Source organism: Sceloporus undulatus, chromosome 3 (genome assembly GCF_019175285.1).
Source record: "Sceloporus undulatus isolate JIND9_A2432 ecotype Alabama chromosome 3, SceUnd_v1.1, whole genome shotgun sequence".
Taxonomy (NCBI): Eukaryota; Metazoa; Chordata; class Lepidosauria; order Squamata; family Phrynosomatidae; genus Sceloporus; species Sceloporus undulatus.
The window spans coordinates 79213482-79241407 of NC_056524.1; the positions used below are offsets into that span (position 1 = coordinate 79213482).

Consider the following 27926-nt stretch of genomic DNA (forward strand, 5'->3'; position numbering starts at 1 on the left):
CAGATCCCCCAAACCATCACTGAGTCCTGACAAGCTCCAGCATGTCAAGATGATGCAAAGGGGATCAGGCTTGGAGAAACATCTGTGATATTCCTTGTAACTCCCCCCCCCCCCCCCGCTGCATTGAAATAAATGACTAGGCATCCTCAGAAGAAGGGAATAGCAAACCCCCTCTGCACAAATCTTGCCAAGAAAACCCTGTGGTAAACTTACTTTAGGGTTGTCATAAGTGATGTTGAAGGTACTCAATGGCAAAATTGACATGTTTGTGATCTGTATCTGTTGGCCTGGAACTAATGTGAGCCCATTGTTTTTGGTTAATTTAAGAGGACACATACACACACATATACACAACATCACAGCATACATATTCCATTTCCAGTTATCACAGCATTCAGAAGGACTTTGATCACAAAATGCTGGGAAACATTTCTTTTTTAAAAAAAGATGCTGTTTATATTTTACTAGCCATTTTTATCCTGTTCTGCTTAATCACCAATTAAACTTTAAACTAAAAGATTTGCAGATTTTCCTGTAAGAATTCCTAAGCATTCTAGCATTGGCTCTGTCAATGTCTGCTTTACAAATGTGTTTATGTTCACCCTATTAGCTCACTTAGCAGTAAGGCAGCAGAGCCTTTCTGCCAATCTGGTGTAAAGCTATTTTGTGCTTATTCACCCCATCTACAGTCTTTGTGGTTAACTGTTTAAAATGCCAATTTTTGTAATTTAAGTAATCCTCTTGATTTACTTCTTTAATTAATTGACAATAAAAACAGTGGTCATGCTGTAGGTCATTGATTATGGTTTATTTTGCATGTTTCTTTTCTAATTTATCAGTGCAGTCTCTTTAATAATAATATTTCACAATTCTTCATGTTTTTCATCTTGTATTTTCAGCAACAAACATTTCTTTTCAATAGTATTCATTCATACTGGTATTATATAGCATTTTTTAGCTTAAAAGTTTGTTTTCCTCTACCACAGTCACATTCACTTTTTTGTACAGCAATATATGTGGGATTTAATGTTTTTTTTATTGCATATAGCCAGCATGGTACAACAGTCTGAGTGTTGGAATAGGACATTGGGAGACCAGGGTTTGCATTCCTGCTTCACCATAGAAACCCACCAGATGACTATTTTCTCAGCCTCAGAGCAAGTTAAAGGCAAACCCCTTTGATTAAACTCTTCCAAGAAAACTCCATTATAGGTTCACCTTATGATCACCATGCTATTTAACATTTACATGAAACCGCTGGGAGAGATCATCCAGAGACATGGGGCACAGGGTTCTCAGTACGCTGATGACACCCAAATATGTTTCTCTATGTCACCGACTGCTATAGTGACTAAGGATGACTTCTCCCCTCTGAATCCCTGCCTTGAGTCAGTAATAGGCTGGATGAGGAAAAACAAACTCAAGCTGAATCCAGAGAAAACGGAGGTAATTACCATAAGTTCCTTAGGTCCGGGGAGGGAAATTTGTTCACCACTCCTTGATGGGCGTCACACTTCCCCTGAAGTATGAATTTCGCAGTTTGGGAGTACTTCTGGATCCGTCTCTACATTTGTCATCTCAAGTGGATGCGACGGCCAGAAATGCTTGGTACCAACTTCGGTTGATACGCCAACTACGACCCTACGTCAACTGAAGGAACCTTGAAGCTGTAGTACATACTCTGGTAATCTCTCGTCTCGATTTCTGTAATGCGCTCTACATGAGGCTACCCTTGTATCAAGTTCAGAAGCTTCAATTAGTGCAAAATGCAGCAGCCAGGTTGGTCACTAGTTCTTCGAGACTTGACCATATAATACCTATCTTGAAAGATCTACACTGGGTCCGAATTAGCTTCTGGGCACAGTACAAGGTGTTGGTTCTTACCTTTAAAGCCCTACATGGCTTGTGTCCAGGTTACTTACGGGAACGCATCTCCCTATACAATCTGCCCCACACTCTTAGAACAAGTGGGAAGAACCTGTTGGAGATACCATCATCCAAACATGTTTCTACTTCCCAAAAGGCATTCAGTATAGCTGCCCCTAGACTATGGAATGGACTCCCAGAGGAGACCCGCCTTGTCACATCCTTGGAAACTTTCAAGAAGGTGGTAAAGACACAGTTCTTTCACTGCGCATACCCTCCTGACCTCCTATGAAGACCACTAGTATGGAACGGGAACAGCTGACACTGTGATTGATTGATGTTTTATGTTTTTATGTTTCTATGTTTCTATGCATTTATGTTCTTATGTTTTTATATTTTTAGCTGTGGTTTTAATTGTGCAGTAACTAATGCTGCAATATTGTAAGAGTAATTTTAACTCTGCTGTGATCCCGCCTCGATCCATTGGGAGAGATGAGAAGATGGAAATAAAATATTATTAAGTCAGAAATTATTTGAAGGCACACAACAAGTACATATATAGTTAGTTACCTTTACATTTGAGTTCTTATAGGTCAACTCTTCTGCTGAGATCAATGGGGAGTACCCCCTCCCATAGAATTATTGTTGTTCAAATTTATTTATTTAAGGATTTTCAAATACATTAAAAGATATACAAAGAAAATAATGCAATAATTACAATCTAAAAAGACATGACACAAAAGGAGAAGGAAATGGCAGTGGGGAAGGGGGTCAAGTCCAGCATCATTTAAACAGCATACCTCCAAAGTGACCCAAAGCAGCTTTATTTTGGCCTGACTGTTTGGGCCCTTTCTGGGAGGCCTTGGGCAAGTCTTCTACTGACAAAGGTAGTATGAACAATTTTTACCCAGAAAACCTCATTATATGGTCACTGTAAGTCAGAAATGATTAGAAGGCACACAACAACAACATTCAGAGACTAAAGGCAACTGGCACTTAGCTTCTGTTGCCCATGTATGGTCTCTTGTAGGATAGGACTGGGCGCTTTGATTTTTCTCCTTTTTGCATTAGAGATTTTTTTTTCAATGACCAGTTGACATATTCACATAGTTTACAAATCTAGCAGATAAAATTACTTGAGGAAATCTGAGCTATATTATAGGTGAGACTTCAGTCTTCATTACTAGTGATCCAAACCATTTAGCCCTACTATTTCCACTTGTTTAAGCAACAAAAGAAATCAAGTACCAGTACATTTTCCTATTATTTCAGAGAATTATCATTAAAATGAATGGAGGCTGTGTCATGGAATAGTGCTTGGCCAATTGTGCCTGGAGTCTCTTGACTGTAGTAAAGGCTCACTTGATCAAAAGGCTTTTACACTTGGTAATGATACTTCAGAACCAATTTTATCAACACCAGAATAACCAATCAAGTACAAAGAGAAACTTTATATGGTCAAGTAAATGATACCGCAGAATATATTAATCCTAAATTAAATGGTAAAGTTTATAATATCTTCTTATAATTAAATATTTTAGAAGTATCACAGAAATATTGCAATACAATGTGCCTTTGGCATAAAGGATAAAATATTACCTTGTTTGTACCCTAATACCTAAGGAGGCAAGGCTGGCCCAATTCATTTTACTCTCTAAGGCAGACAATATCCATCTATTCATCCAAGTGAAGGTTCAGACCATTGAGACCCAACATTCTTTTGACTCATAAGGTGCAAAATATACCCATCTGAAGTTGTAAAATTGTAATAATAAAAATGCATTAATTTTCTGCCCTTTCATAGCAACCCAAAACTGATGTTTTATCTGGCCATTATGCCTCATCGTAAGGACAGTTTAATGTAGATTCAGGCTACATCATTTTGTCCCTTTCAGGCACATACAGAAAAAGATGGAAGAGGATTCTTATAGAGCTTAGTGTTTCTTTTTTGTTTCTTCTTGTGCCTCTTTGATGAGGGAGACAGCAGGTATGTGCCATAATGCACTGGCCTCTATGTGCTGTGCAAAGCCTCTATTGGATTCACTGGTCCTTATATTGCAACATCTTTCCTACTGAGATTTATTCATGAATTTATATCCCCTGTTAATGTTTACAAAAGCTTTGTGACCAAGCAATCTCCACATTGTTTTTTGTGTTATAGCCATTTAGTTGTATTGCTCATAAGAGATAAATATCAGTCACATCCTCTGCTCAGAGCCTTGCATATCTAAATTCAACAGTTTCACTGGGATTTGAAATGCACTAATGTCTCCATTTCAACTTTGTTCTGCTTCCATGCAGCATAACAATTTGGAAAAACCAAATTATAATATGGCTGCCTTCTTTATAACTCAGCCCCTGACTGAGTCTTTTCCATGTGTTTTATATATGTTTTAGTCTTCTTCCTTCTTCAAAAGCAAATAGAACAAGTATTTTAAACAATGCAGAGAAAATGTTATTTTATATTTTCTGTGCTTTGTGACTTTTGAAACATTTAAAATAGCAAATGGAAATGTTAATAAACAATTTTAAAAATCATTTTTAAATGGTAGTAGCAGGTTTAGCACCCACTATAACAAATGTATAATTGAATCTATTTTATAAGCATTACTTTGATAATCTCTGATATGAGTTTTGGCAGTCCTTCAACTACTCTTTCTAGGTATTTGAGATTAGTGTGTATCATTTGAACAATCTGTTGTTCACCACCCATGTTCTACTAGGGTTGCTTCTAAGTCTCCCCCCCCAAAAAAATACCCCAACTATATCCACTTAAATGCACATCATTATCTTAAGATAAAATAAAATGGAAACTTTCTTCCAAACTTTTATATTCCATGCCACAAAAAATAAGAAAATGCTTCATAAAAGCTTACATGGTATGCATTCACAGTTAGCTTGAAATTAATTTACAAAGCTGTAAATGATCCTGTTTGACAGATTGATACTTCTGGGTGATGCTATGTGTCTGTCAGACGGATTATAATCTTGTCGTCTTTTCTTGTGGCTAGTATTATCCTTCAAAACAAGATTCTTGAGCTTAGGCAATACATTTTTTTTCAGAGTTGTGGGGAATTATGTTTCCCTGCGGAATATTAAAGTTGTCACAGGCATCTTACTAATAAAATGTTACTGAGTCTGATTGACTGAGATAATAATTATTTTTGAAAGCAATAATTTCATATTCCATTTTTAACTTTTTCATCTATGCCATGTAGTGTCTAGGGTATAAATATAAAAATTGTTATCTAGAAATGCTATCATTTTTATATTCCATTGATCCCAAAGCCACTAAAGGACAGTTAACATAGATTAAGCAGCCAATTCCCTATTGTTATAATTAGTTTAGGGATGGAATCAGTTGTGCTCTTTTGCTTGCTTATTTCTTTGTTTATTTATTTAATAGATTTAGTATCCCACTCATTAGGGTTTTCTCCTCCTACTGTGTTTTACAGTAACCAAAATGCCAAAATAACCAAATACCTGCACATAAAATAGTTACAAACTAAATCCTTTCCAAATTAACACAGGACTAACATTAGCATTACTCCACCCTAAAGTTCCTTGGGCCTGACTGTGATTTGTCTATTAACCAATACACAACCATGTCCCATCATCATTTATCTAATCACCCAGCCCCTTTACACACTTTCAGTTTCTCTCCATATTTCCTTTCCAATGAGGAGGTTTCTGGAAAATCCATACCACACACATCTGTGCATTCTTGTACCAGTCAATTATCTTCACTTTGAATCACTGGCAAGTTTAACTCCAATACTATGTCTCCCATAATTCCCCCCATCCATAATATACATTTGATACACATCTCAGTCAATATCCTTATATAGATTTTTGTGGGTTTTTCAGGCTATGTGGCCATGTTCTAAAAGAGTTTGTTCCTGAAGTTTCGCCAGCATCTGTGGCTGACATCTTCAGAGAATGCTTGCCTGGAAACACTGGGTTTCTTCCTGACAAGCATTCTCTGAAGATGCCAGCCAAAGATGCTGGCGAAACGTCTGTAATAAACTCTTTTAGAACATGGCCACATAGCCTGAAAAACCAACAAAAATCTATGGATGCCAGCCATGAAAGCCTTCGACTTCACAATACCCATATACTCAATTAATGAATACAATACAGACACACAACACATTGTCCATTGTTACAAGTGTGGAATATCCGAACCACCACCAATAAACTGTAACCAGGTGCGCTACTTTTCTCTTAGAAATGAGTACCGCTATCCAACAAGCCTCCAAGCAAATTGAAAAATGTCTGAAACAAACCTAAACGAGGGGACATTGTATCATTAGGGAGAGTGAGACAGTTGCCTCTGGCAGAAGATTAAGAATATTATAAAAAGAGGGGAGATATTTGGTATTTGATTTATTATTTCTTTTTATTGTCAGAGATGGTGAGAGATATATGTCTTATGTGCCAAAATAATTTGTCTTTAGGTGCTTTAGCTTCAGTTGGGTGGGCATGGGTATTATTTCCTGCTTCACCTTGGAATGAAAAAAATATCATGTATTAGCACTGGCTGCAATTTACCAGAAAACCCAAATATAGTGTTTGAAATTCAGAAATCCTGTAATTTGTTAGTACTTATATATGTGGCAGTCGGCCATCTGCATTAGCTGAGGCTCAGCTCACCTGCAGTCACTGATTGCATGTTGGTTTCAATTCAGATCATTTTCATCTACCAGCCTCCCCTCAGCATATGCTCTTATGATCTGCTTCTTCTCCTTTCCAGTTTTAGTGTTTGAGAAGTGTCTAAAACACACAAGAGACATGGACATGTCGAGTCACATGACCTTTGCCTCAGATGCTGCTGCCGAATAACCACAGGAGACCGTGCTGGAGGAAAGGCCACAACTCTATTAAGCAAACCATTGGTAGGGTTGGCACAAAGCATGAGGTCAGGAGCTGCGAAATCAAACAACCCCACGTTTGTCTGATTAACCACAACCTGGCACCCACCAGGCATTGGGATGACCTAGGGGCTAAGGAACACAGTATGACCGCATCTCTGCCATGCGTTCACATATTCGCTAAGCCCCTAGTCACCGGGAGGCGCTCTCGCGTTATGGCCCCCGCAATGGCCATACGCCTGCCCTATTCGCCCCCGGGTCCCGACTGACTCCCAAACCAGAGCTCCGTAGCCCTGGTACCACACCGTGCAGATCCTGGCCTATGCTGCCGCCCCAAAGTTGTGACAAAAAACCCAAACCCAAGCGGTGGGTGGGTGGGAGAAGGCTCAGCTCCTCCTCCCTTCCTGCTTGGCTCCTAACCATCCGGAGCCAAGCGCCGACTGAGGGCCGGGGCTGGCAGCACGGCCTATATAGGCCTAAGCCCCGCCCTCAATACCACCTGACCAGGAGACTCCTCCTCCAGGGCAGCTGAACCAATCATCTGCCCTGGAGGACCGGAACTCCCGGTCACCGAGCCCAGCTCCCAGAGTGTTGCGGGGCGGAAGGGCCTCCCTTTCGCCCTGTGCACCAATAGGGAGCTGGGGCAAGCCCCAGAGCACTCTGGGGCTTGTAGTCGTTCACTGCGTCTAGTGGCAAAGCGGTCTGCCCGCCGAGTCGGGCAACTGCTTTTTATCGGCTCTACAAATATTCTTAGCAAATTTATGAATGGTATCTGGTTTTGTGCAGTTAAACTTTGGAGGAGAGAACCAAAATGTCATTGCACCTCTAATCTTGCAGATATACTGGAGTAGATATATTATAACAAAATCTCATTGCTATTAATAGTTTTGATGGCTTTCTGCCAATGCTTATGTTTAGGCACTTATGGAATTAATGATAAATATTTATACAACAACCTCTTTACATTTTGATTTATTCCATTGAGTACATGAGGTAAATTTAAATGGCCATGACCAAAAGAATTATGTGAAAACAATGCTCCATAATCTGTATTTTTTAACAAATTTTACTTGACTTGGAGACTTGCAGGGACAATTTTTTTTCTCTCTGATGACTTACTGTGGTTATATTCGCACATCATTCCTGTAGATGTATACTGATAAGTAACCCCAACTGAATTCAGTGTTCACACTTATCCTACATGAAAGTAAACAAGATCAAAGCCTCAGAAAGCCATATTTATTTATTTATTAAATTTATTTATCAGCTTTCTGCTCAAAAAAAGAGGCTAACAGTATTCAAACTCTTAAAAAATATTAACAATCATTATATTAAAATGCATCAATAAAAGCTAGAATTAGTTAAATTCCCTTTGCAACAAACCAGCTGTGAGAAGGGCCTTTCTGAATAAAAACAAATAATTGTTTACTGACAGAACTATTTTTCTCATATTTGAAGAAATAGTATATTCATAAAATGTGTATAAAACATATCCAGGCATAGCCATCTTGTCCATATAGCAAAGTACAGTATCAATATTACTGTTTTGTGGATTTTGGATGATAAAAGGTACATGTACTGTAGATATGAATTATAATTTACAATAGTATCTGGGGGATGGGGTAACTTGATTTATTTTGCTTTCTTTAAATATCTTTTTATGAGTAGTATCTTAGGGTTTAGTCACATGGCAGAAATAAAGCATTTTGATACCACTTTAACTGACATGACTCTATCCTATGGAATCCTGGGATTTTTAGTTTGGTGAAGCTCCGGAAGTCTCTGACAGACCAGGCTTAATACCTCACTAAACTACAAATCCTAGGATTCCACAGGATAGAATTATGACAGTTAAAGTGGTGTCAAATTGCTTTATTTCTGCAGTGTGGAAACTAAACTCATTTCAGTTAAGTTGACGACATGGATTTTGATATTTTTTTAATGAGTGGGAAACAAGAATGGTTATTTACTTTTTTAATTTCACTAAATTACTTTATGAGTAAATACAAATGCAGGTTGCCATACATAATTTCTTGGTTTTATAATGTATTTTAAATGGAAACTATGGCATTCATGCTGTTTTTTGTTTGTTCGAAGCTAAACCCACCAACCTAAATGAATTCCAAGGCTCTGCTCCTGGGAAATGGATAATAAATGGAGACTCAGATAATCTCACCTTTATGCACTTGCTGTGTTGCTTCAAGAAATCAACCCTATATAACTAGTTGCTATATTTAAGTCAGCCTAGTATAACAACTTCTGTCTTTAACACACACACTATATCTATCTATCTATCTATCTATCTATCTATCTATCTATATGTGGTCAACCGAAATGAGTTGTTAAAAAGGGATTTGTTTCGGTTGTATAGTCACCATTTATGAAGGTCCCTTATTCTGACTTCACAATTCTGAATTTTAAATATAAGATGTATAAATGAGAAAAAATGTACAGTAAAAATTAAGAGAGAGGTGACATTTTTGCTCTTCCTCATTTGTATTCAGTTTTGGTTTGAAAACTTGCTATTGATTGTAATACTTTAATTAGTTCCCAGTGGGTTTAAAGGGACAATGGACCACTCATTAAACCATTTGCTTTTTACAAAGCCTTGTAAGCTGTCTAATGCAGCGTGTATTTAATATGTTTCTTTCCCAGATGTTGCAACTGCTTATCCTGATAAAAAGTCCATCTTAATGTACGTGACCTCACTTTTCCAAGTCCTGCCCCAGCAAGTTACTCTTGAAGCCATTCAGGAAGTAGAAACATTACCAAGGCAATCAAAGCACATCAGAGAAGAGCATGTCCAAATACACCAACAACGCTTTTCTCAACAGGTAGGTTCCGTGGATTTTTTAATGTCATTTTGATGGCCAGTGAAGAATAAGACCCTATAGTTGTGTCTTCAAAAGAAAGAGACTATATTAAAGTAATTAGTTTTAAGCTGCATCTTTACTGCAGAAATAATGCAGTTTGACACCACTTTAACTGTCATGGCTCTATGCTATGGATTTCTGGGATTTGTAGCTTGTTCTTGCACCAGAGCCCTCTGACAGAGAAAGCTAAATATCACACAAAACTACAAATCCCAGAATTAAATAACATTCAGCCCTAGCAGTTAAAGTGATATCAAACTGCACTATTTCTGCAGTGAAGATGCAACCTTATTTGCATGAGTTGCATTCTTAACTGCTGTGCATGAAATAAGGAATGCTTTTTACAATGCAGAAATGTATGTTTCTTGCAAATCTCATTATGTATTGCATGCTTCAATAGCATGGTGCACTACTTTACCTGAAGCAATAGAAGAAAAGGTAAGATTATATGTTTGTTTTTTATGTTGCAAAACACTTACTTTAAAATTAGTAAGGCTTCACAAAACCATTGCTTTAAGGGTTGCAGATATTATTTACTAAAAGTCTACATTATATTTAAAACTGCTTTGCTTTGTTCATCATCTTTTGAGTGTTTTATCATTAACAACAAAAAAGCATAAATAGTTGGAAACTTAGTTATTACTCAGTAGATCTTCTCCTGTGGTAGTACTTGCATTTAGTGGTTAATTTATAGCAAATAATGTTTGTGACACAATTGATCATTTCATACAAAAAGAGGCTTTCTGTTAGGCCTGCTACAGCATATTCTCTGTACAGTCTTATGTACACAGCATGTGGTTTTCAGCACACACTATCCTATTTACACTGTTATATGAATAGTAGGCAGAAGTAGAGTAGCCAATAAAGCTTTGAAACACTGATATTTTTGTCTGTCCCATATGACCTAAGAAAAATTATGTCTTTGACCCACTTGACCATGTTAGCAATTCATCCACCAAGCTCTTCTGAAAGAATATTTTCTTGGTCTTCAAGTGGATATCTATCCAATCCAATATCTCATTTCTATTTGTGGCAATACTTGACACATCAAGTGTGTGTGTGTGTATCAGGAAAGCTTAGACTGTGGAAAGAACACCTTTTCTAGCTCCATTCAGCTGTTAACTGCAGTGAATTAGAAAATGTTATGATACTGTTTTGTTAGCTTTTAAATAATTAAGAGTGGATACTCTGATTAATGTTGTACAGCTAAGTCATGCCTACAGAAGGATAATCTACAACTAGGACTTTGTTGACATCCTTCACATACCCTGGGCCCTAAGTCATATATGGTTTTATAGATCAAAACCAGCACTTTAAAGTGCCTCGAAATGGACCGGAAGCCAATAGAGCTGTTGCAACATTGTATTCTCCCTGTAGCCAGGTCAGGTTAAGAACCTGGTTGCAGCTCTTTAGGCCAGCTGACATTTCTGATCACTTTTCAGTGTCACATAGAGCACATTACAGTTATCCAAACAGGATGTAACCATGGCATGTACTGCTGTGCCCAGATCTGACTTCTTCTGGAACAGGCACTGTTGAGACATGAGCGTCAGCTGTGCAAAAGCACTCATGGTCACTGTCAAAACCTGGGCCTCCAGGCTCACAATTCAATTCAGAAGTATCCCGAAATTATGAACCTGAGTTTTCAGGGTTGCTTGTCTTGCTTTTGTGTATGATTGGTCATGGTGGGGGACTATCAACAACAATTTTCCCAAGCAACATGACCAGCAGTATTTCTCCATTATTGTGTTGAATGATGGTACTTAAAACAATAGTTCAACATTCCTTCTCTCTTTTCATGGGCTCCCACCTTTTGCATACAAAAAAAGCCTTCTCTTTTGCCCAGGGTTTTTGTATGCTTTATGACTGGGACAGAGTGCTTTACAGGTTACTCTTCTAAGGATGAATTCATAACATGAACATTGTCAAGATGAAGTGAAAGAAAAAGCAGAAAAACTCTGCATCAGTTGTGTGGGCACCCATTTGTACAGTTTCATCCTATTTTGGGGACATAGTGATACAGCCTTTTGGCATCACATAAAACTAACAGTGTGTATATCAGAGCTTGGAGTGTGAATTAATTTGATCATGTCAAACATTAGAAATTGGGAAAATAAGTAATTTTCACCATCACTAATGACTGACAACAATTAATTAATTATGATTGATCATCTACTTTGCGTTCATAGGAAATCCACTTCCAGGAACAATTTAGGAGGGAGCCATCTTTCCATTACGATTAAGGAAGTGCACCTGGCATTCAGACACACTCCCTTCCTCCACCTTTTCAGGACGTTTCAGCAACAATTGAACCACCTTTATTTATTTATTTATTTATTTATTTATTTTTCTTTCTTTTAATGGAACAGTAATGAATGTAATTATTATTTGGATGTAATGAACCTCATTATATTTCTTTAGTGTGAGATCCAGTATAGCATAGTGGTTTTAGTGCTGGACTAGTATATCAGAAGACCAGAGTCTGAATCCCTGTTCAGCCATGAAACCTCACTGGCTGGCTTTGGGCAACTCATATTCTCTCAGCCCCAGAGAAAGGCAATGGCAAACCCTCTGTGAAAAATCTTGGCAAAGAATACCCCATAATGGGTTCACTGGAGGGTCACCATAAGTTGGAAACAACCTGAAGGAACATAACAGTTAGTATACTGATTGTTCACACAGTGTTAGGAACTTTCACAATTGAGAAATACACCCATTTTCCTTATAAAAATAAAATAAAATAAAATTTTTATTTCTATACCGCCCTTCTGTATAATCAGGGCGGTGTACAACATCATAAAATACACAGATTACAAATACAATAAAACAAGTTCATTAAAACAATTCTGGCCAGCTTGCCACTGCTGTCAGAGGGGGGAAATTAATTGGAGCCTGTATCAGGGAATGCTAATTTGAACAAGAAGGTCTTTAGCCCCTTCTTGAACTGGGCCAGGGAGGTGGCCGAGCGGAGCTCTATGGGCAGGGAATTCCAGAGGGTCGGGGCCGAGATGGTGAAAGTCCTCCTAGACATGGAGGCTAATCTGGCCCCAGGGACCCTCAATAGCTGCTGCCCAGATGTTCTGAGTGTGCGGGGCGGATTGTATGGGGAGAGGCGGTCCTCTAGGTATCCTGGCCCCAAGCCATTTAGGGCTTTATAGGTAATAACCAACACCTTGTATTGCGCCCGGAAGCGAATAGGCAGCCATTGCAGATCTTTAAACACTGGTGTTATGTGACTGGCCCTGGGTATGCCAGTGACCAGTCTGGCTGCCATATTCTGCACTAGTTGTAGCTTCTGGGTTTGGTACAAGGGTTGCCCCATGTAGAGCGCGTTGCAGAAATCCAATTGAGAAGTTACCAGAGCATGTACTACCATTTCAAGGTTCCTCTGGTCCAGGTAGGGACGCAGCTGGCGAATCAGCCGAAGCTGATAACAGGTGCTCCTGACCGTCACATCCACCTGAGATGTAAGGTGGAGTGACGAGTCAAGGAGCACCCCCAGACTGCGTACCGAGTCCTTCATGGGAAGCGTGATCCCGTTCAGGACAGGTGGAACCACCGCCATCCCTGGGCCAGAGGAACCTATCACGAGCACCTCCGTTTTCTCTGGATTCAGACTGAGTCGATTTTCCCTCATCCAGCCCATTACCAACTCCAGACAGGCCACGAGAGGAGAGATGCCATCCCCAGTCACTGCATCAGTCGGAGACATAGAGAAGACTATTTGGGTGTCATCAGCGTACTGATAACCCCGCGCCCCATGTCTCCGGATGATCTCTCTCCAGCGGTTTCATGTAAATGTTAAAAAGCATGGGAGACAGAATGGCTCCTTGAGGGACCCCAGATATAAAGGCCCTCTTATCAGAGCACACATCTCCCAGCTGCACCATCTGGAACCTCCCAGAGAGGTAGGATCGGAACCACTGAAGCGCAGTGCCCCCGATTCCCACCTCTGCCAGGCACTCCAGAAGGATACCATGGTCTATGGTATCGAAAGCCGCTGAGATGTCCAAGAGCACCAACAGGGACACGCTTCCCCTGTCAATGCCCAGACGAAGATCATCGACCAAGGCGACCATGGCCGTCTCAACCCCGTAGCCCGCCCGAAAGCCAGTTTGAAATGGGTCCAGATAATCCGTTTCGTCCAAGATCGATTGAAGTTGGATTGCAACCGCCCTCTCGATCACCTTCCCCAAAAATCGCAGTAGCATAACTGGCCGATAATTATTATGCATCAGGGGGTCGAGGGAGGGCTTTTTTAACAGCGGTTTTACTATGGCCAATTTTAAGCTGGATGGAAATTGCCCGTCCCTCAAAGATGTATTTATAATCCAGTGTAACAATGAAGTTACAACCGGTCCCCCCTGAGCCGCTAGCCATGAGGGACAGGGATCGAGAGAGCAGGTTGTCTTCCGAACGCTTCTAAGGATCTTGTCCACATCATCGGTACTAACCGATTCAAACTGATCCAGTTTAATGGAGTCCACGGAGGCTCTGGACGCCTCTACTCTGGATTCTGCCCTAATTGTCTCTTGGTTTCTCCTCTCATCTCTCTTTTTACTCATTTTACTGTCCATCCATCCCTGATTTCTTGGGTAATATGATTTGAAGAGCTAGTTATGTGGAGGCTATCAATTTTAAGCCAAAGGAACAAGTTAGCAAATCTTGTACCCTCCCCATTTCTCTTTCTGTGCTAACTGCCCTTGACCCCGAAGCATGGTGAACCTGTGGATGAGACATCTCCAAGATGCCATGCTGTCCACTGCTCTGCTTAGGTCCTGTAAATTCAGGCCTGGCACCTCTCTGATCATCTATCCAGTCTTCCTCTCTTTCTTCTGCTAGCATTATTGTCTTTTCTAATAACTTATGCTTTCTCATGATGTGGCAAAGTACAACAGCCTCTATTTAGTCATCTTGGCATTCAGACATAGTTCATGCTTGATCTGTTCTAGGACACATTTGTTTGTCTTTTGGATTGTCCACCCAATGTCTACTCAGAAGTAAATACAATAGATTACAATACATTTGCAATCATTTACTGTATTTATCATTGCTCATATAGTGCTGTGCACTTGAATAATTAAGTGGAAAGATCTCCAATACATTTATAGAGGCTCTGTGTCCTCTAGCTGAATTAACACATCATTTGTTGCCAACCTTTAAGGTATTTGAAAGGTAAAAAAAAAAGTATAGGTTTCACCTTTGACAAGGTTGTCAAGTTGTGTCCGACTGTAGGGGGTGGTGCTCTTCTCTGTTACTAAGGCAAAGAAGCAGTGTTGTCAAAGATGTTCATGTGGCCAGCATTACTGCACAGTATGCTGTTACTTTCCCACTGAAGTAGTATGTGTTTACCTACTTGCACTTTTACATGCATTTATACAGTTAGGTTGGCAGAAGCTGGAACTAGTGACAGGAGCTCACGCCATCATGTGACACTTGGGCCTCAACCTGCCACCCTGCCAGTCTTGCAAGCATCAGAGTCAACATCTTAACTGCTGAGCCACCATGTCACTTTTGAAAGTGAAGTGAACAGTATCTAGGTTGGTGAGAATGGGGATAGGGAGAAAAAAGAGCAGATACACAAACCAGTAATAAAACCTAGGCCCCATCCACACTAAGGAAATAACCCAGTGTGAAACCTGGTTATTTCAATGATTTTCAGAGTGGCCCTAAATACACCTTGAGCCATTTGTGTGTGTATGTGTATGTGTATGTGTGTGTGTGTGTGTGTGAGAGAGAGAGAGAGAGAGAGCGCAGAAAAAGCCACTTAATCTGGTGCATTTTACATCAGGTCCCTTACTCTGTGTGTGTGGGTATTTTTTTTTATTTTTTTTTAGTGCTGGAGTGATCTACATCTTTGGTAGTGTGAATAAGCCATCAAATTGATTTCGATCATGTTGCATCATTCCCAGAAATGGAGGCACCTCCATTTTAAACCAAAATGGTGGCAAGTGTGAATGGCAAGAGGGTTAAAATGGCATGGAGAGATTCGGAAAGGGAAAACATAGTGAGAACTCCAATCTGGACCTGGAAAAGGGTTGTCCTTAGGGCCCGAGCACCCCCAGCGCTAAAGAGAAGAAAGGGGTAGCCGCTGCAGCCCCTTTCTCCTCTGTATCACTGGCACAGCTGTTTGGTTGCCATGCCAACAATGTGGAAGCCCAAAAGGAGCTCCATTTTGGAGCTCCTTTCCACGCCTCTGCGAGGTCACCGTAAGCAACCTGGGGTGGCACAGAGACATGACGTGCATGCTGCAATGTTTGGACGTGGTGCCTGTGTGACGTTATCATTATGCACGGCATTTAGATGGCACCAAGTAACAATGACGCCGTGCACATGTACTAGGGTTAGGGAGTGTGCAGTTGGTGCGTGCTCCCTAATCCTAGTATCAATGTGAGTACGCCGCTTTATGGTGGTCTGTACTGCGGCAAAGCCTCTCACAAAGAAGCTTCTTTTTACAAAGTATTTGTACCTCCACCCGAATTCTCCTTTCCCTCTTATCCTTTCCGTAGCTTGAATTTTTTTTCCCCATCAGCATTGGCATTGAGAAGGTGGTGAAGGAAGGCTGGACAACCACAGCCTTTTGATGCTACATTACAGCAGTGTGTCTGCAGAAAGCAATACAATAATGCTTGAGCTGGGGAAAATGGCATTCTATTCTAGCTGGTCCTGCAGTAGCTGCATGTGCTTGTTTACAACAGGCAAGGTAAAGAGTAGCTGCCTCTAGAATTCCTTAGTGAGCATGTGTGAAAAGCACAATAGACAGAGAAAGGTAAAGCAGATTAGCCTGTGTCACCATACACTTCCAGCACATACAATAAAAAAGGCACACTGTCATCAAAATGGAAATCATAACAAAATTAATGCAAGAAGAAGAAAAAAAACATCCCTGGGTATATATTGAAGAAACTTTCAAGTGGTCTCTTGAAGGTTCAAGATGTTTTGTTTATGTTTTTGTTTTTACTTATGCAAGTTTTATCTGACTGGGTTATTTCATTACTCATGAACATATTATCACCTTAGGATAAAATGTTTGTTGAATCATATTGAACCTCTCTTCATTTTGTGACATAGCTAATTTGTTAACAGAGGTATGCCTGTAAATGCTGATTCCCAAGAGGCTTCCAAACATTCAGTGTTAAATGTTGCTTCTTTACTGACTTCAAGAGGTGGATTAGATAGCTTTGGTTACTTTAGGAGATTAGGGATTCTCTGATTAACATTGAGAAATGTACAAGAAACATGGAGGCTTGAAGGCCTAAGGCAGTGATGGCGAACCTTTTCCAGTTTGCATGCTGGGGGCGGGGCTTCTACCCCCAGGATAGGGGCTGAGTGCTGGGGGCAGGGCTTCCACCCTCTGGGGGAGGGGCTTCTGCACCCTTTTCAGAGGGAGGAGCCTCTGGCTCCTGCCCCGGCATTTGCCGGCCCCTGAGGGTCCCTTCTGGGGCCGTCAGAGGCCGGCAAAATGGCCGTGGAGGACGGTGGGCTGTCCTCCGGCTTTTGCCGGCCCCTGAGTGTCCCTTCTGGGACCGTCAGAGGCTGGCAAAAGAAGGGAAAGGCTGGAGAAGGAGGCTGGGCACGCGTCCCAGCCACCTTCTCCTCGGCCTGTCACTCCCCGGGAAAGGGCTCCATGGAGCCCTTTTGCAGGGAGCGAAGGGAAAGGGAGGAGGAAGCGGCTGGGCACGCGTCCCAGCCGCCTTCTCCTCGACCCTTCACTCCCCGGGAAAGGGCTCCATGGAGCCCTTTTGCGCAGAGCAAAGAGAAGCTGGGAGAGAAGGAGGAGACAGACGCGCACGCCTCTGTCTCCTCCTTCTAGGCGCCATTTTCTGGCTTCCCACTGTCTCAGAGGGACAGCAGAAGGCCCGAAAATGGCAGGGAGGAGGTGGAACGGGCATGCACCCATTCCGCCTTCTCCCTTGCCCCGTGCCTGGTGAAACGGCATTGAGTGCCACCCATGGCACACATGCCATAGCTTCGCCATCACGGGCCTAAGGCATAACCCAGTAATACTTAGGTATTTTCAGCCTCATATAGGATATCTGAAGATCTTATTTTACCTCAAATTTAGATTTAGATTTCAAAACATTTTCTATTTATATGAGCCAATATGCCAACACAACAAAATTCTAGTCTTAGGTAGATTAGCCATTTATAGACTTCTACTGGCTGAAGAGTTATTGTAATTTCCAGAGCATTCACTTTTTAAGTAACTGACATACACTTACATAGCACCCTTGATCAGATTTCAGATTTGTTAATCTTGTGGTTGCTTGCTGACTGCTGGATTCATTTATTCAGAACTTACTACATGTTCTTGCTACTTTCCTTTCTAAGTGTGCTGGAAGTACAGAAGTCCTTTACTGATTGGGGATGTCATGCCAGGGATAATTATCTGGCACTTCAAGGAGCCTTTCTACTCCTCATGAAAGGGTGTCATGTTAATGAAAGCAACTCCCTATGTTCTACATAGTTTTTGTCTCCTTTAATGACATTTTATATATAGAGGAAGTGCTAAATTGCTACTATTCCCCCTTGAAAAGAATGCTTCCTATCCATCATATTCCACACACTCATTAGTGTATGTCTGCTTTTCTTCCTAATTTCTTCTCCTTAGATCAAAGTCAGTGTAGCACAGGGCCATGTGCGCACCCCTTCACCTCCATCTAAACCTCGCTTCAAAAGCTATGCGTACACACAAGCTGCTTATGTCATGTCCCCTGACCCAAAAGGGAAGATGTTCCCTCCACAGGTCTGTCAACATTACTGTTTGATGTGGATATTTTATTACTAATACGCTTGTGCCTGCTGTGGAAAATATGTGCACTTTGAAAGTTCGTGTTTGCTTGTGTCCATTTTAATTTTCAGTTTTGCGTTGCTTTGTTCTTAGTCTCAGTCATTTTTTCTTCTTTATGTCTTACTCTTCTCTGTAAAAATAAGCCACACTTACTTTTTATAACATTTTAATACATTAGGCAAGTATTGTAAATATGTATATATAGAGAGGGGGGGATAGTGGGGGAGAGAGAGAGAGAGAATGAGAGGGGGGTAGGTAGGTAGGTTGATTTGGTTTGGTTTTCCAAATATGATTTAACTCAAATATTAGTTAACAATAAGATAGTTATAACCATAGGCCTCTGTCTAGGGAGCTAGACAAGTATCCTCCATATATACACACACAGGTGAACTTTAACCTGGGTTTCTCAAACAGCTTTCCCTAATGCAAACCTAATGGAAAACTTTTTTGAAACTGAAATAAATTTCAGAAAAAGTATGTCTCACGTGTGACATGGCGTTTTGAGATACATAAAGTATACTTCTTAGTCCTTAATATAGCTTGGTATCTGTCTGTGTATAAGTGTGTTAGTGTGTCAAGAATATTTTTAACTTTTTAAGACATCCTGTTGAAACAAAATGGTCAGCAACAGTAAATTTTCACCCCTGTGAAAAGAGCCTTTAAAATCCTTTCTATTAGCAGCAGCAATAGCCAAACAAACAAATAAATTATAAAGAGTCACAGCATTTTGTGTACCCTTCTGTCTCTTTCCAAAACTTTCAAAGAAAGTCCTAAAATGTGTGTGTGTTGGGGGGGGGGGGTGTCAGATAACTAGTGGTCCTAGGAGGGAGAGAGGAATAAAATAAAGTAAAATAAAAGGACTGAAGATATCTATTTCTTTCCATTACTGGTAAGCCCTCCTCTCAGTAAATGTCTTCCTAACCTGATACTAGAGCGGGATTCTTGTTCATATGTTCCCTGTCCATACTGAACATTTATCTGTAATCAAGAAACAAATAACTAGAGTACATTCAAATTAGTCAAATCATCTTTATAATTTTTGTTTATAAAAAGTAAGCATCATCACTTCATGTTAAACTGATGTATGTTGCAGCATCCACTTATCCTACTGAATAGTTATTTATGATCAGCTTGAGAGATCAAAATGAATAGAATTCACTAAAAAAAAATCAACAACAGAAAGAAAACAAAATAAGAAATTGTTAGAATAAATCAAGATAGCTAAATGGGTTTTAGCAGCCCTGCTGACAATTATTTTCTTATGTTGTTAACCATTAACACTTCCCATTCCCCCCCCCCCCCAGTAATGGTAAAAAGTTAATATCAGCATGTAGAGTTACATTTGCAGAAAATGATTTCATGTGAAATCATTGTATTGTAGTTTGTTTTCTTAATAGAAAAGTGTTGACTTGAGTACTTTTCTGTGTAACCTTGTCACCTATTTTTTTAATTAAAGTTTAATTTAAATGTATTTAAATATTAATTTTTTTTCAAAACTTCTGTGTATGTTGCAAAATACAAAGGTAAATGGCATGTATGACTCATATAAATAATTTGTGCTCTGAATACTCTATCATATAAAATCCAATGAAATATTAATCATTATAAAGTAAAACCCTACAGAATTTGTTTTAAATTTAAAATAAAACCTTTTTTCAGTGGTAACCAGTGCTTATTTGGTTGACATTTCCAATGTAAGATATGGATTGAATACATTATATGAAATCCCTCCCTCTCTTTTTTAAAAGTCCATTACATTATATTGTATAGGATCTCTGGCTGGCTCTCCACAGATTTAATTCATATGAGGTTATAGACTTAGTATAATCATTATTAATACTGTGCTGAAAGTTCTGACTTGAAATTTTCCATTAAGTGTCTGGGGCTTGCTAGAAAGTAGAAACAGTTTTGGGAGCAGATATGAAAACAGCTGCAATGGAAAAAGGTGAAGCTCTTTTAAACCTAACAATGCCCATCAAAGGCTGCTACATCACAACCAAAAGAGTCACTCCATGCTGTTGATTGTTTGAAATATGTCCAACAGTGTAGTGAATTTTTCCTGCACCTCTCAAATTCTGATATAGATGCATCATGATATTCAAATTGGAACATGTGCCATGGAAGTAAAGAGGTTCTTACAGGTCAGCTCTAAAAATATTATCAATTGCTTCTACCCTGTATTGCTATAAAAAGCAGTCGTAATGATAATGAGAAAATAATGCTATAATAGCACTTTAGCAAAATGAAATCATATTAAAACAAAGGCATGAAAAGGAAAACCATACTAAAATGTCAACAGCAATTTCTCACCTGCACAGAAAAATGATACAGAAACAAAAATGAATAGGCAGGCTAAAGACCGCTTTATTATTATTTTACTTTGATCTGTGGTAAGTGAGAATAGTGCAGTGTCAGCTGAAGCAGATGTATGTCTGCTATCTTTTCAGAAGTCAAAAATGAACAACCCAGATCCTGAGGTCAAGCCCAAAAACACTTTGACGACAACCTTCCCACTATACATGCTGATCTCTCCCTGAGCCCTAAAGAAGAAGGCCAGTCAAAATCCAGCACCAAAGATTTTCCCCTTTCCCATCCCTATATCCTGGGATCAAAATGACAGGTCCAGAAAATCCTTTTTCACCAAAAGCTGTCTCTGGGTGCTCATCAAGGATTACCTACCAATAAATACCAATTATTTCCAATTAAGTGCCAGTTGGCATTCAGAAAGAACCCAACCATTGTTCCATGAGTTTAGTAAAGCCAATTGAGCCAATTCTTTTAAAGCACCACCAAAGCCATGGAGAGCTGGTAAGCAATGTTTTCACTTCCTCCTTTTGGAAAATTGCACCATTCTCCACAGTCAATACTATAAGAGGACAATGGAAGCAAGGACCCATAATGTGATCCTAACCAACAATACAGCTCTAACAAGTCCACAGAAATACATTTTCCCAAAGGCAGGCTGTGTTGGAGCTGGGCTTAATCATACCTGAAAAGTCCCTCTCTCTGGTATCCAGACTATCATACAGAATATCTAACAGTACAGAGAGCTGAGGGAGTACTGCTGAAGTTGAACAGACATCTCAGGCAGATACATGGGGGAAATTATTTCTCCGACAAATGGCCCTATTTTTGTTAGCCTGTTGTAGGAGCCATTTCTATAATTTGCAGCAGAGCAAAGTGGAGACAAAATAACACTGAGAAATATAAATGGCAGTCACAAAAAAGATGCATCACAAAAGTATTCAGGAGTAACCACACCATCCAAGGTGCGATTTTGCATCCTGCTTCCTTCAAATTTCAAGCACATGGTCTTGAGGACTTTTGACCCATTAATTATTCTTGTGGCAGATTGATTAGGGTCATACTCAGCTCTTTGAATTTAACTGAGAATGTGTATGAAAAATTTCATACCATTGCTAAGACCCTAGTCAAGAATGGCTAGAGTATTTTTTATTTTTATTTTTTTGTCTTTGTGAACTTAACCATACACACATAGCAAATACAACAAGACATGCTGAATGATCTCAAAGACAATCCATCCAGTGCTCCTACAAGGCAACAGGTATAATTTTTTTGATTCTGTAAATTTAAGAAAATGCACAAAACTAAATCACAAGAATATGCAAATATTCTCCCAGACTAACAAAAATAAAAAGTCACTACCTCACACTGTACAATGAAGAGAATAGGAATGTAAATTCTTGATTATTTCATCATGTTATGCAAAGGTAAATAATCACTGCCACTGAGAAAGAATTGTTCCATGGAGAAATACATGTGAGGGTTCCCCCCTCCACACACACACACATCCAAAAATCATGTTTTATATGAGCTGTAGCGTGAATTATATATATATACAGTATTAAATATTCATATCATTTATTGATCCCATAGAAAAGGGCCAGAAATAATACTTTCAAAAGGGGTTAGCAATTATTAAATATGTTTTAATTTTTATTGCTACTTTTAATTTAGTACACTTTCCCTAAGAAGATTAATGTACTTATTTGTTCTATTTAACAGCTCCATAATTTAAATATAGATAATGTTAGCTCAATTATGTAGTGTCTTCATTGTCTATAACACATGGAGGGGTTATACTGGAATAATACTAATTGAAGAAGAAAATTCTAATTAGAGAGTTTTGCTGGAGTAGGTCATATCACTAAAAGCAATGACATTCAGCTGTTTCAGGATGTCTCTTTGCTGTTAGGAATTCAATGTATGATCTCAGAATATAACTTGGAATTACTTAGGAGAACTGATCATATGAAATAAGTTGTTCCACAACTGACAGTGGTAGGGATAAAATCAGCATATTAACAGAACATAGTTGCCATGTGGTGTGGATGTGTGCATAAATATTTGGCTGTCCTTAATTTATTTGGCCAATTCATGGCCCACTCTCAAGAATGGAGAGAATTGATTTCATAATATTAAATTATAGAAATGGGAAGATTATTATCATTAACATCAATAATTAAATTTTATCAGTACATTGAATTAGGTTGCTTAATTCACTGCATAAGTTGATAACTTTCAAAGCAAAATGGAGTACACTGGTGCCTCGGGTTACGAAATTAATTTGTTCCGGCATTCCTTTCGTAACCCGAAAATTTCGTAACCCGAAAAGGCTTTCCGTTAGCACTGGAAAGCCTATAGCTGCACTTTGCAGCATTTGAATTTCGCGCCGAAATGAATTTCGTAACCCGAAAAATATTTCGTAACCCGAAACAGTTTTTGCCAATCCAACTTTTTCGTATCCCGGAAATTTCGTAACCCGATCATTTCGTATCCCGAGGCACCAGTGTATATACAAATAATGGCATAGGAGTTGTCACTAATGACTCCATTCAAAAGTGTATCTTTTTTGTTTCTTTTACAGTTGTAATTGGTCAACCTGTATTTTTTCCAGAGGGATTACAAAATCCATGATATATTTGTGTTCTAGGCATATTGAGGGCCCAACATCTTTGGAAGCTTTCACGTTAGGAAAGGGTGAAATGTGAGATCTCCTCTCACATGCTCAATTCAACTTTGTCACTGATCTCTAACTCTTGTTATTTTATTTCACACAAAAACACACATACAAAAACACCACCACCACCATTCCGTGCTGTGTTTAATCACTGTTCAAGCACCATATAGGTTAAACTTTATAAAATAGTAATGTTAAAAGTTGGTTAAGACTGATATGTTTACTTCAGGGAGAGGACACTGATCCACTAAAATGAAGACATTAAGTGACTGGCTTTCAAGAGCAGCCACTAAATCAATGGTATTTTTAATCAGAAATGTTGCCATTGACTCTGGCCATATGTAGAATGTTTTCTTGATCTCCCACCATAAACTATATCAATAAAGTTTGAGAATGAGTAGTGTGTATGTTAATTGCCTTTGAGCCAGCCTCAACTCAAGGTGACCCTGTGGATGAGACTGTTAGTATTGGGGAAAAACTGAGTCCACACGCAGAAGACTGCCAACCATGAAGACAAACATCACTGCAGAGTCTGGAAGTAGTTCACAACTGCTGAGGTTCTTCTGAAGAGGCTTTTAATCTTAGTTGCAGCAAGTATTTACAGTCATAATACAGCAATATTTACACAAACCAGCATAAGGCTCCAACATCAACCGACATCTACACCACCACACTGTCTACTGGAGCATTCATCCTTATATACATAAACATAGCTAGGATCCTGATCCAACTGCCTGCTAATATTTCATCAGCTTCCTGTCATGTAGCCACAGTGACCATGCAATTTGAAACTGCTATGAATCATCTGCATGCTCATATTGCATCAGCTTTTTCTGAGTCAGCATTTCATCTTTAACCCGTTGCATGCACTGAGACATTTTACACGGCTTGGGGCAAAAATATACTGTCAATCCCCTCCAAAATATCTTAGTTGCCATGCAGGATAAACAAACTATATCAGAATACATTTTTACTCATATAGTCACAAGTACAATTCTTTAGCCCAAGGCCCAGTCTACTGTTAATCTCTCATGACTTTGTACAGGTAATGCCTTTGTGAGTAAATCTGCAGTGTTTTCCTCAGACACACAGTATTGCAGTTTTAGGATTCCACCCTATATTAACTCATGCACATTCTGGTACCTTACCCCAATGTATTTTGTTCTGCTTTTGAAATGTTCTGCTTCTGCCATCACAATGCAGGCTTGTGAGTCCTCATTGATCACTATTAGTATATGGCATGATTCACCAAGATTCCCCCAATAGCTGCCTGATCCATTTAACTTCTCTAACCATCTCTGAGAGTGCAGCAAATTCACCTTCTGTGGTGCTCAAAGCCACACAGCTTTGATTTCTGAATTTCCACAATCCTGTCAGCCTTCTTTTTTTGACACAACAGAATCTCCCCATCCTGGGTTCTCTCCACTTCAATTCTTAGGTAATTATTCAAACTGCTCAAACCCTTCAGTTTGAATTTTCTTACTAACTCCTCCTGCACATGCCTCATTTCATCCAAACTACTTGCAACCACATAAAGATCATCAACATAGATCACTATAATGATACTACCCTTGGTATACACACATGCTTTAGCCATACTCCGTTGGAATCCATGTTTGACAAGCTCATCATGTATACACCTAATCCAGCATCTAAAATTCTGCTTCAGTCCATACAGGGCCTTCTTCAACCTGTATACCTTGTTGTTACCAGCACAGGCATACCCAGGAGCTTGTTCCATGAACACAGTTGTCTCCAAACACACATTTAGGTATGCTGCCTCAAAATCAAAATGCCTCACCTCAAGGTTCCTTTTTGTTGACTTTGCCAACACCATCCTCAAGGTCTCAGGCTTGGCTGTTGGAGAAAAAGTCATGTCATAACTCTCAAATCTCTTCTGTGATAAACCTTTGGCACCAAGTCTAGCTTTGTACTGAATACCATCTGGCATTTCATTTTTCCTGTACACCCACTTGCATCCTACAGCCTTGAGATCTACTGGCCTATCCACCACTTCAAAAACCTTCCTTTCTACAAGTAACTCAAACTCAGAGTCCATAGCCTGATTCCACTTTCTTGTTCATCTTGAGGAAATCTCAACAGGTCCTGGAAACGTTCAAGTTCTTCAGCCACTACAGTGCAAACCATGGCCTCTTGAATCACAAACCTATCTGGTTCTCTTCTGACACTGTGAGTCCTTTTAGGAATGATCACCCTTGCCCTTCTGACACATTTTCACTATCCTCACTACTACTCTGCACTACTAGTTCCACAACAAATCTTTGCTTTGGTACAAATATGGGCATGGGAATGTTTTGCGAAGGTGTTTGTGTATGTGACATGAGACAGTGTCTTGTGATGTGCCCGGCTCTATATCTTCTTCAGCATTAGGCATTTCTGCAATTTTGTGGCATAATGTCCTGTGGGATAAACACATCCTGGTTACAATGGATTTTCTCCCAATCACAATATTTTCCAAAATTTGCACTTCTAGAGAACATTACTTTGCCATTGTCCATCAAAAACCCATATTTGTTCCCTTCATATCCAACAAAGTGAAGCCTCCTCCATTTTGGCTCTTCCTTTGTACAAAATACAATTGCATTCAGTCTATTCATCTGGAATGTGGGCTTCATCTTTTCCTACTGCTTTTATTTCAGCAGGGGGCAGTTATGGAATCCTGGATCCATAATAAGTGGTGTCTTCTTATGATATGACTAAAGTAAGACAGTTTCAGTTTTTCACCTTGGCTTCTAAGGAGAGTTCAGGCTTGATTTGCTCTAGGGCCCATTTATTTGTCTGTTTAGCTGTCCATAGTATATCTTCAAAACTCTTTGCCAGCACCAGATTTCAAAGGAATTGATACTATTCTTGTCTGCTTTCTTCATTGTCCAGGTTTCACAATTATACATAGACATGTTATGTATGAAAGCATACAAACACATAATGATGAAAGTTGAATCTGCTGTTACACAAAGTGTCTTAGAAACAAGTCTCACCCTGAACATTAGCAGCTGGGGCTCACATGTCAGTGGGATGGTGGATCCATTCCATCCTTCCTGTGTTATTGGCAACAATGCAACCTCCCTCCACCTTCTTTTAGATGCCAGTTTCCACTACCACTTGCACTTTGTATGTGAAACCTGCCATGACAGTCATGAAGTCTTGTAGAAGCATGGTGAATGCCCTGATCCATAGAAATCATTTTGGAGATGAAGAGGCAGTTATGGAATCCTGGATCCAGATGCAAAAACATAATACAGCACTCTGCTTCTGTCTATAACAGACAGTTGAGGAAATGAGTCCCTTAGATAAGAGTACAACATTTTTAACTTAAGATATTTATAAGAGTTTATCCAGATTCATTGCAGTGCTGGGAGAAAATGTTAGTAGGGCACAGAATTTGCCACCTAAATAACAAGGGCTTAAACAGACATTTAACTTTTGAAATGTTCTTCAAACATACAAGTTAGAAAAGGTTATCAAAATGTTTTTTTAAAAACTTTGAGATCCATCATCCCAGAACTCACTACTGCATTTTAGCTTTATTTTAAATAGGTTTACAGTATTCTGCTCTTGACCCTTCAGCCTTGCCTTAACTGTAGATGCTAAAGGTGCTGACAGTAAATCAGCCTTACCATGCAATTGTTTAGAAGCAAGAGATTCTTATTTCAACCATTGCATTTCTTCACTTCAAAGATAATAGAAGGGTCAATAAATGTTGCTTGAAAGAGTCCTTAAAATAAATAGGAAGAGAATGCTCCATCCTATGTAAATCCAATCCTGTTCTCTAAGCAAATAGCTCTAGGTTATACATTTTGGATACATTCAATTTCACTTAATGCCATGCCTCTCTTATTTTATTGAGAACTCATAACAGAATAAATTACTAACAGTAAATGGATTAGTATGCACCTTGTCAGTGGAAATAAAGCTACAATTGATGCAAGTGCAATTGATTGTCTTAAGTCAATGTGCTCAAAACCAAATTGCAGTTTTACAGATTTATTAACCTCTCAATTTATTCTGGCATTGTTAGTTCTAATGCTCTATTTGACCTCCTTATCCACAAGTAAGCCTTGGCTCTCATTGCATTTTGTGTTCTTGAATGAAGGTGCATTAACCTGAGACTAAATAATAACTTCAAAATTACTCTGTAGTTTTGGACATACTTTTCTACCTGTTTTCTGTTGTGGACTAGCAACTGAGTAGTCTTGATTTCCTGAAAGAATATCAGTGATAATACTGAAGGACAGGTACTGTCCTTGCTATGATGGGTTCCACTTGGATACCTCTATACATGCACCACACATTTGTATTCTTGGAACACCATACAAGGGGCTTCGGGGTTCAAGAAGAACAGCAGGTTACATTGAGACACTTGAAAGTTCTTCATACCATGTCTTTAATATAATATTTCCTGACCTGCAAAATGTACAAATAAAAAGGACTTTAAAACCTAGAGGCTGAGTTTCTTCTCCCTTAAATTGGATGCTGGTTTAGCTGATGCTTATGTGGTACCTGTGCAGCTGAATCAATCACAT

At 39.4% G+C, this 27926-nt stretch overlaps 1 protein-coding gene across 13 annotated transcripts in view; it reads left to right on the top strand.

Moving 5' to 3' along the window:
- The window catches only part of DMD (dystrophin), a 1477396-nt gene that overhangs the window by 555365 nt on the left and 894105 nt on the right, over positions 1-27926 (top strand). For 11 of the 13 annotated variants that reach the window (XM_042458881.1, XM_042458877.1, XM_042458883.1 and 8 more), the window contains exons 8-9: positions 9393-9571; positions 18222-18356. In XM_042458881.1, the coding sequence (XP_042314815.1) occupies positions 9393-9571; positions 18222-18356 (314 nt within the window). The remainder of the gene's footprint in view (positions 1-9392; positions 9572-18221; positions 18357-27926) is intronic. The other 2 variants (XM_042458887.1, XM_042458888.1) reach the window with 1 other exon arrangement.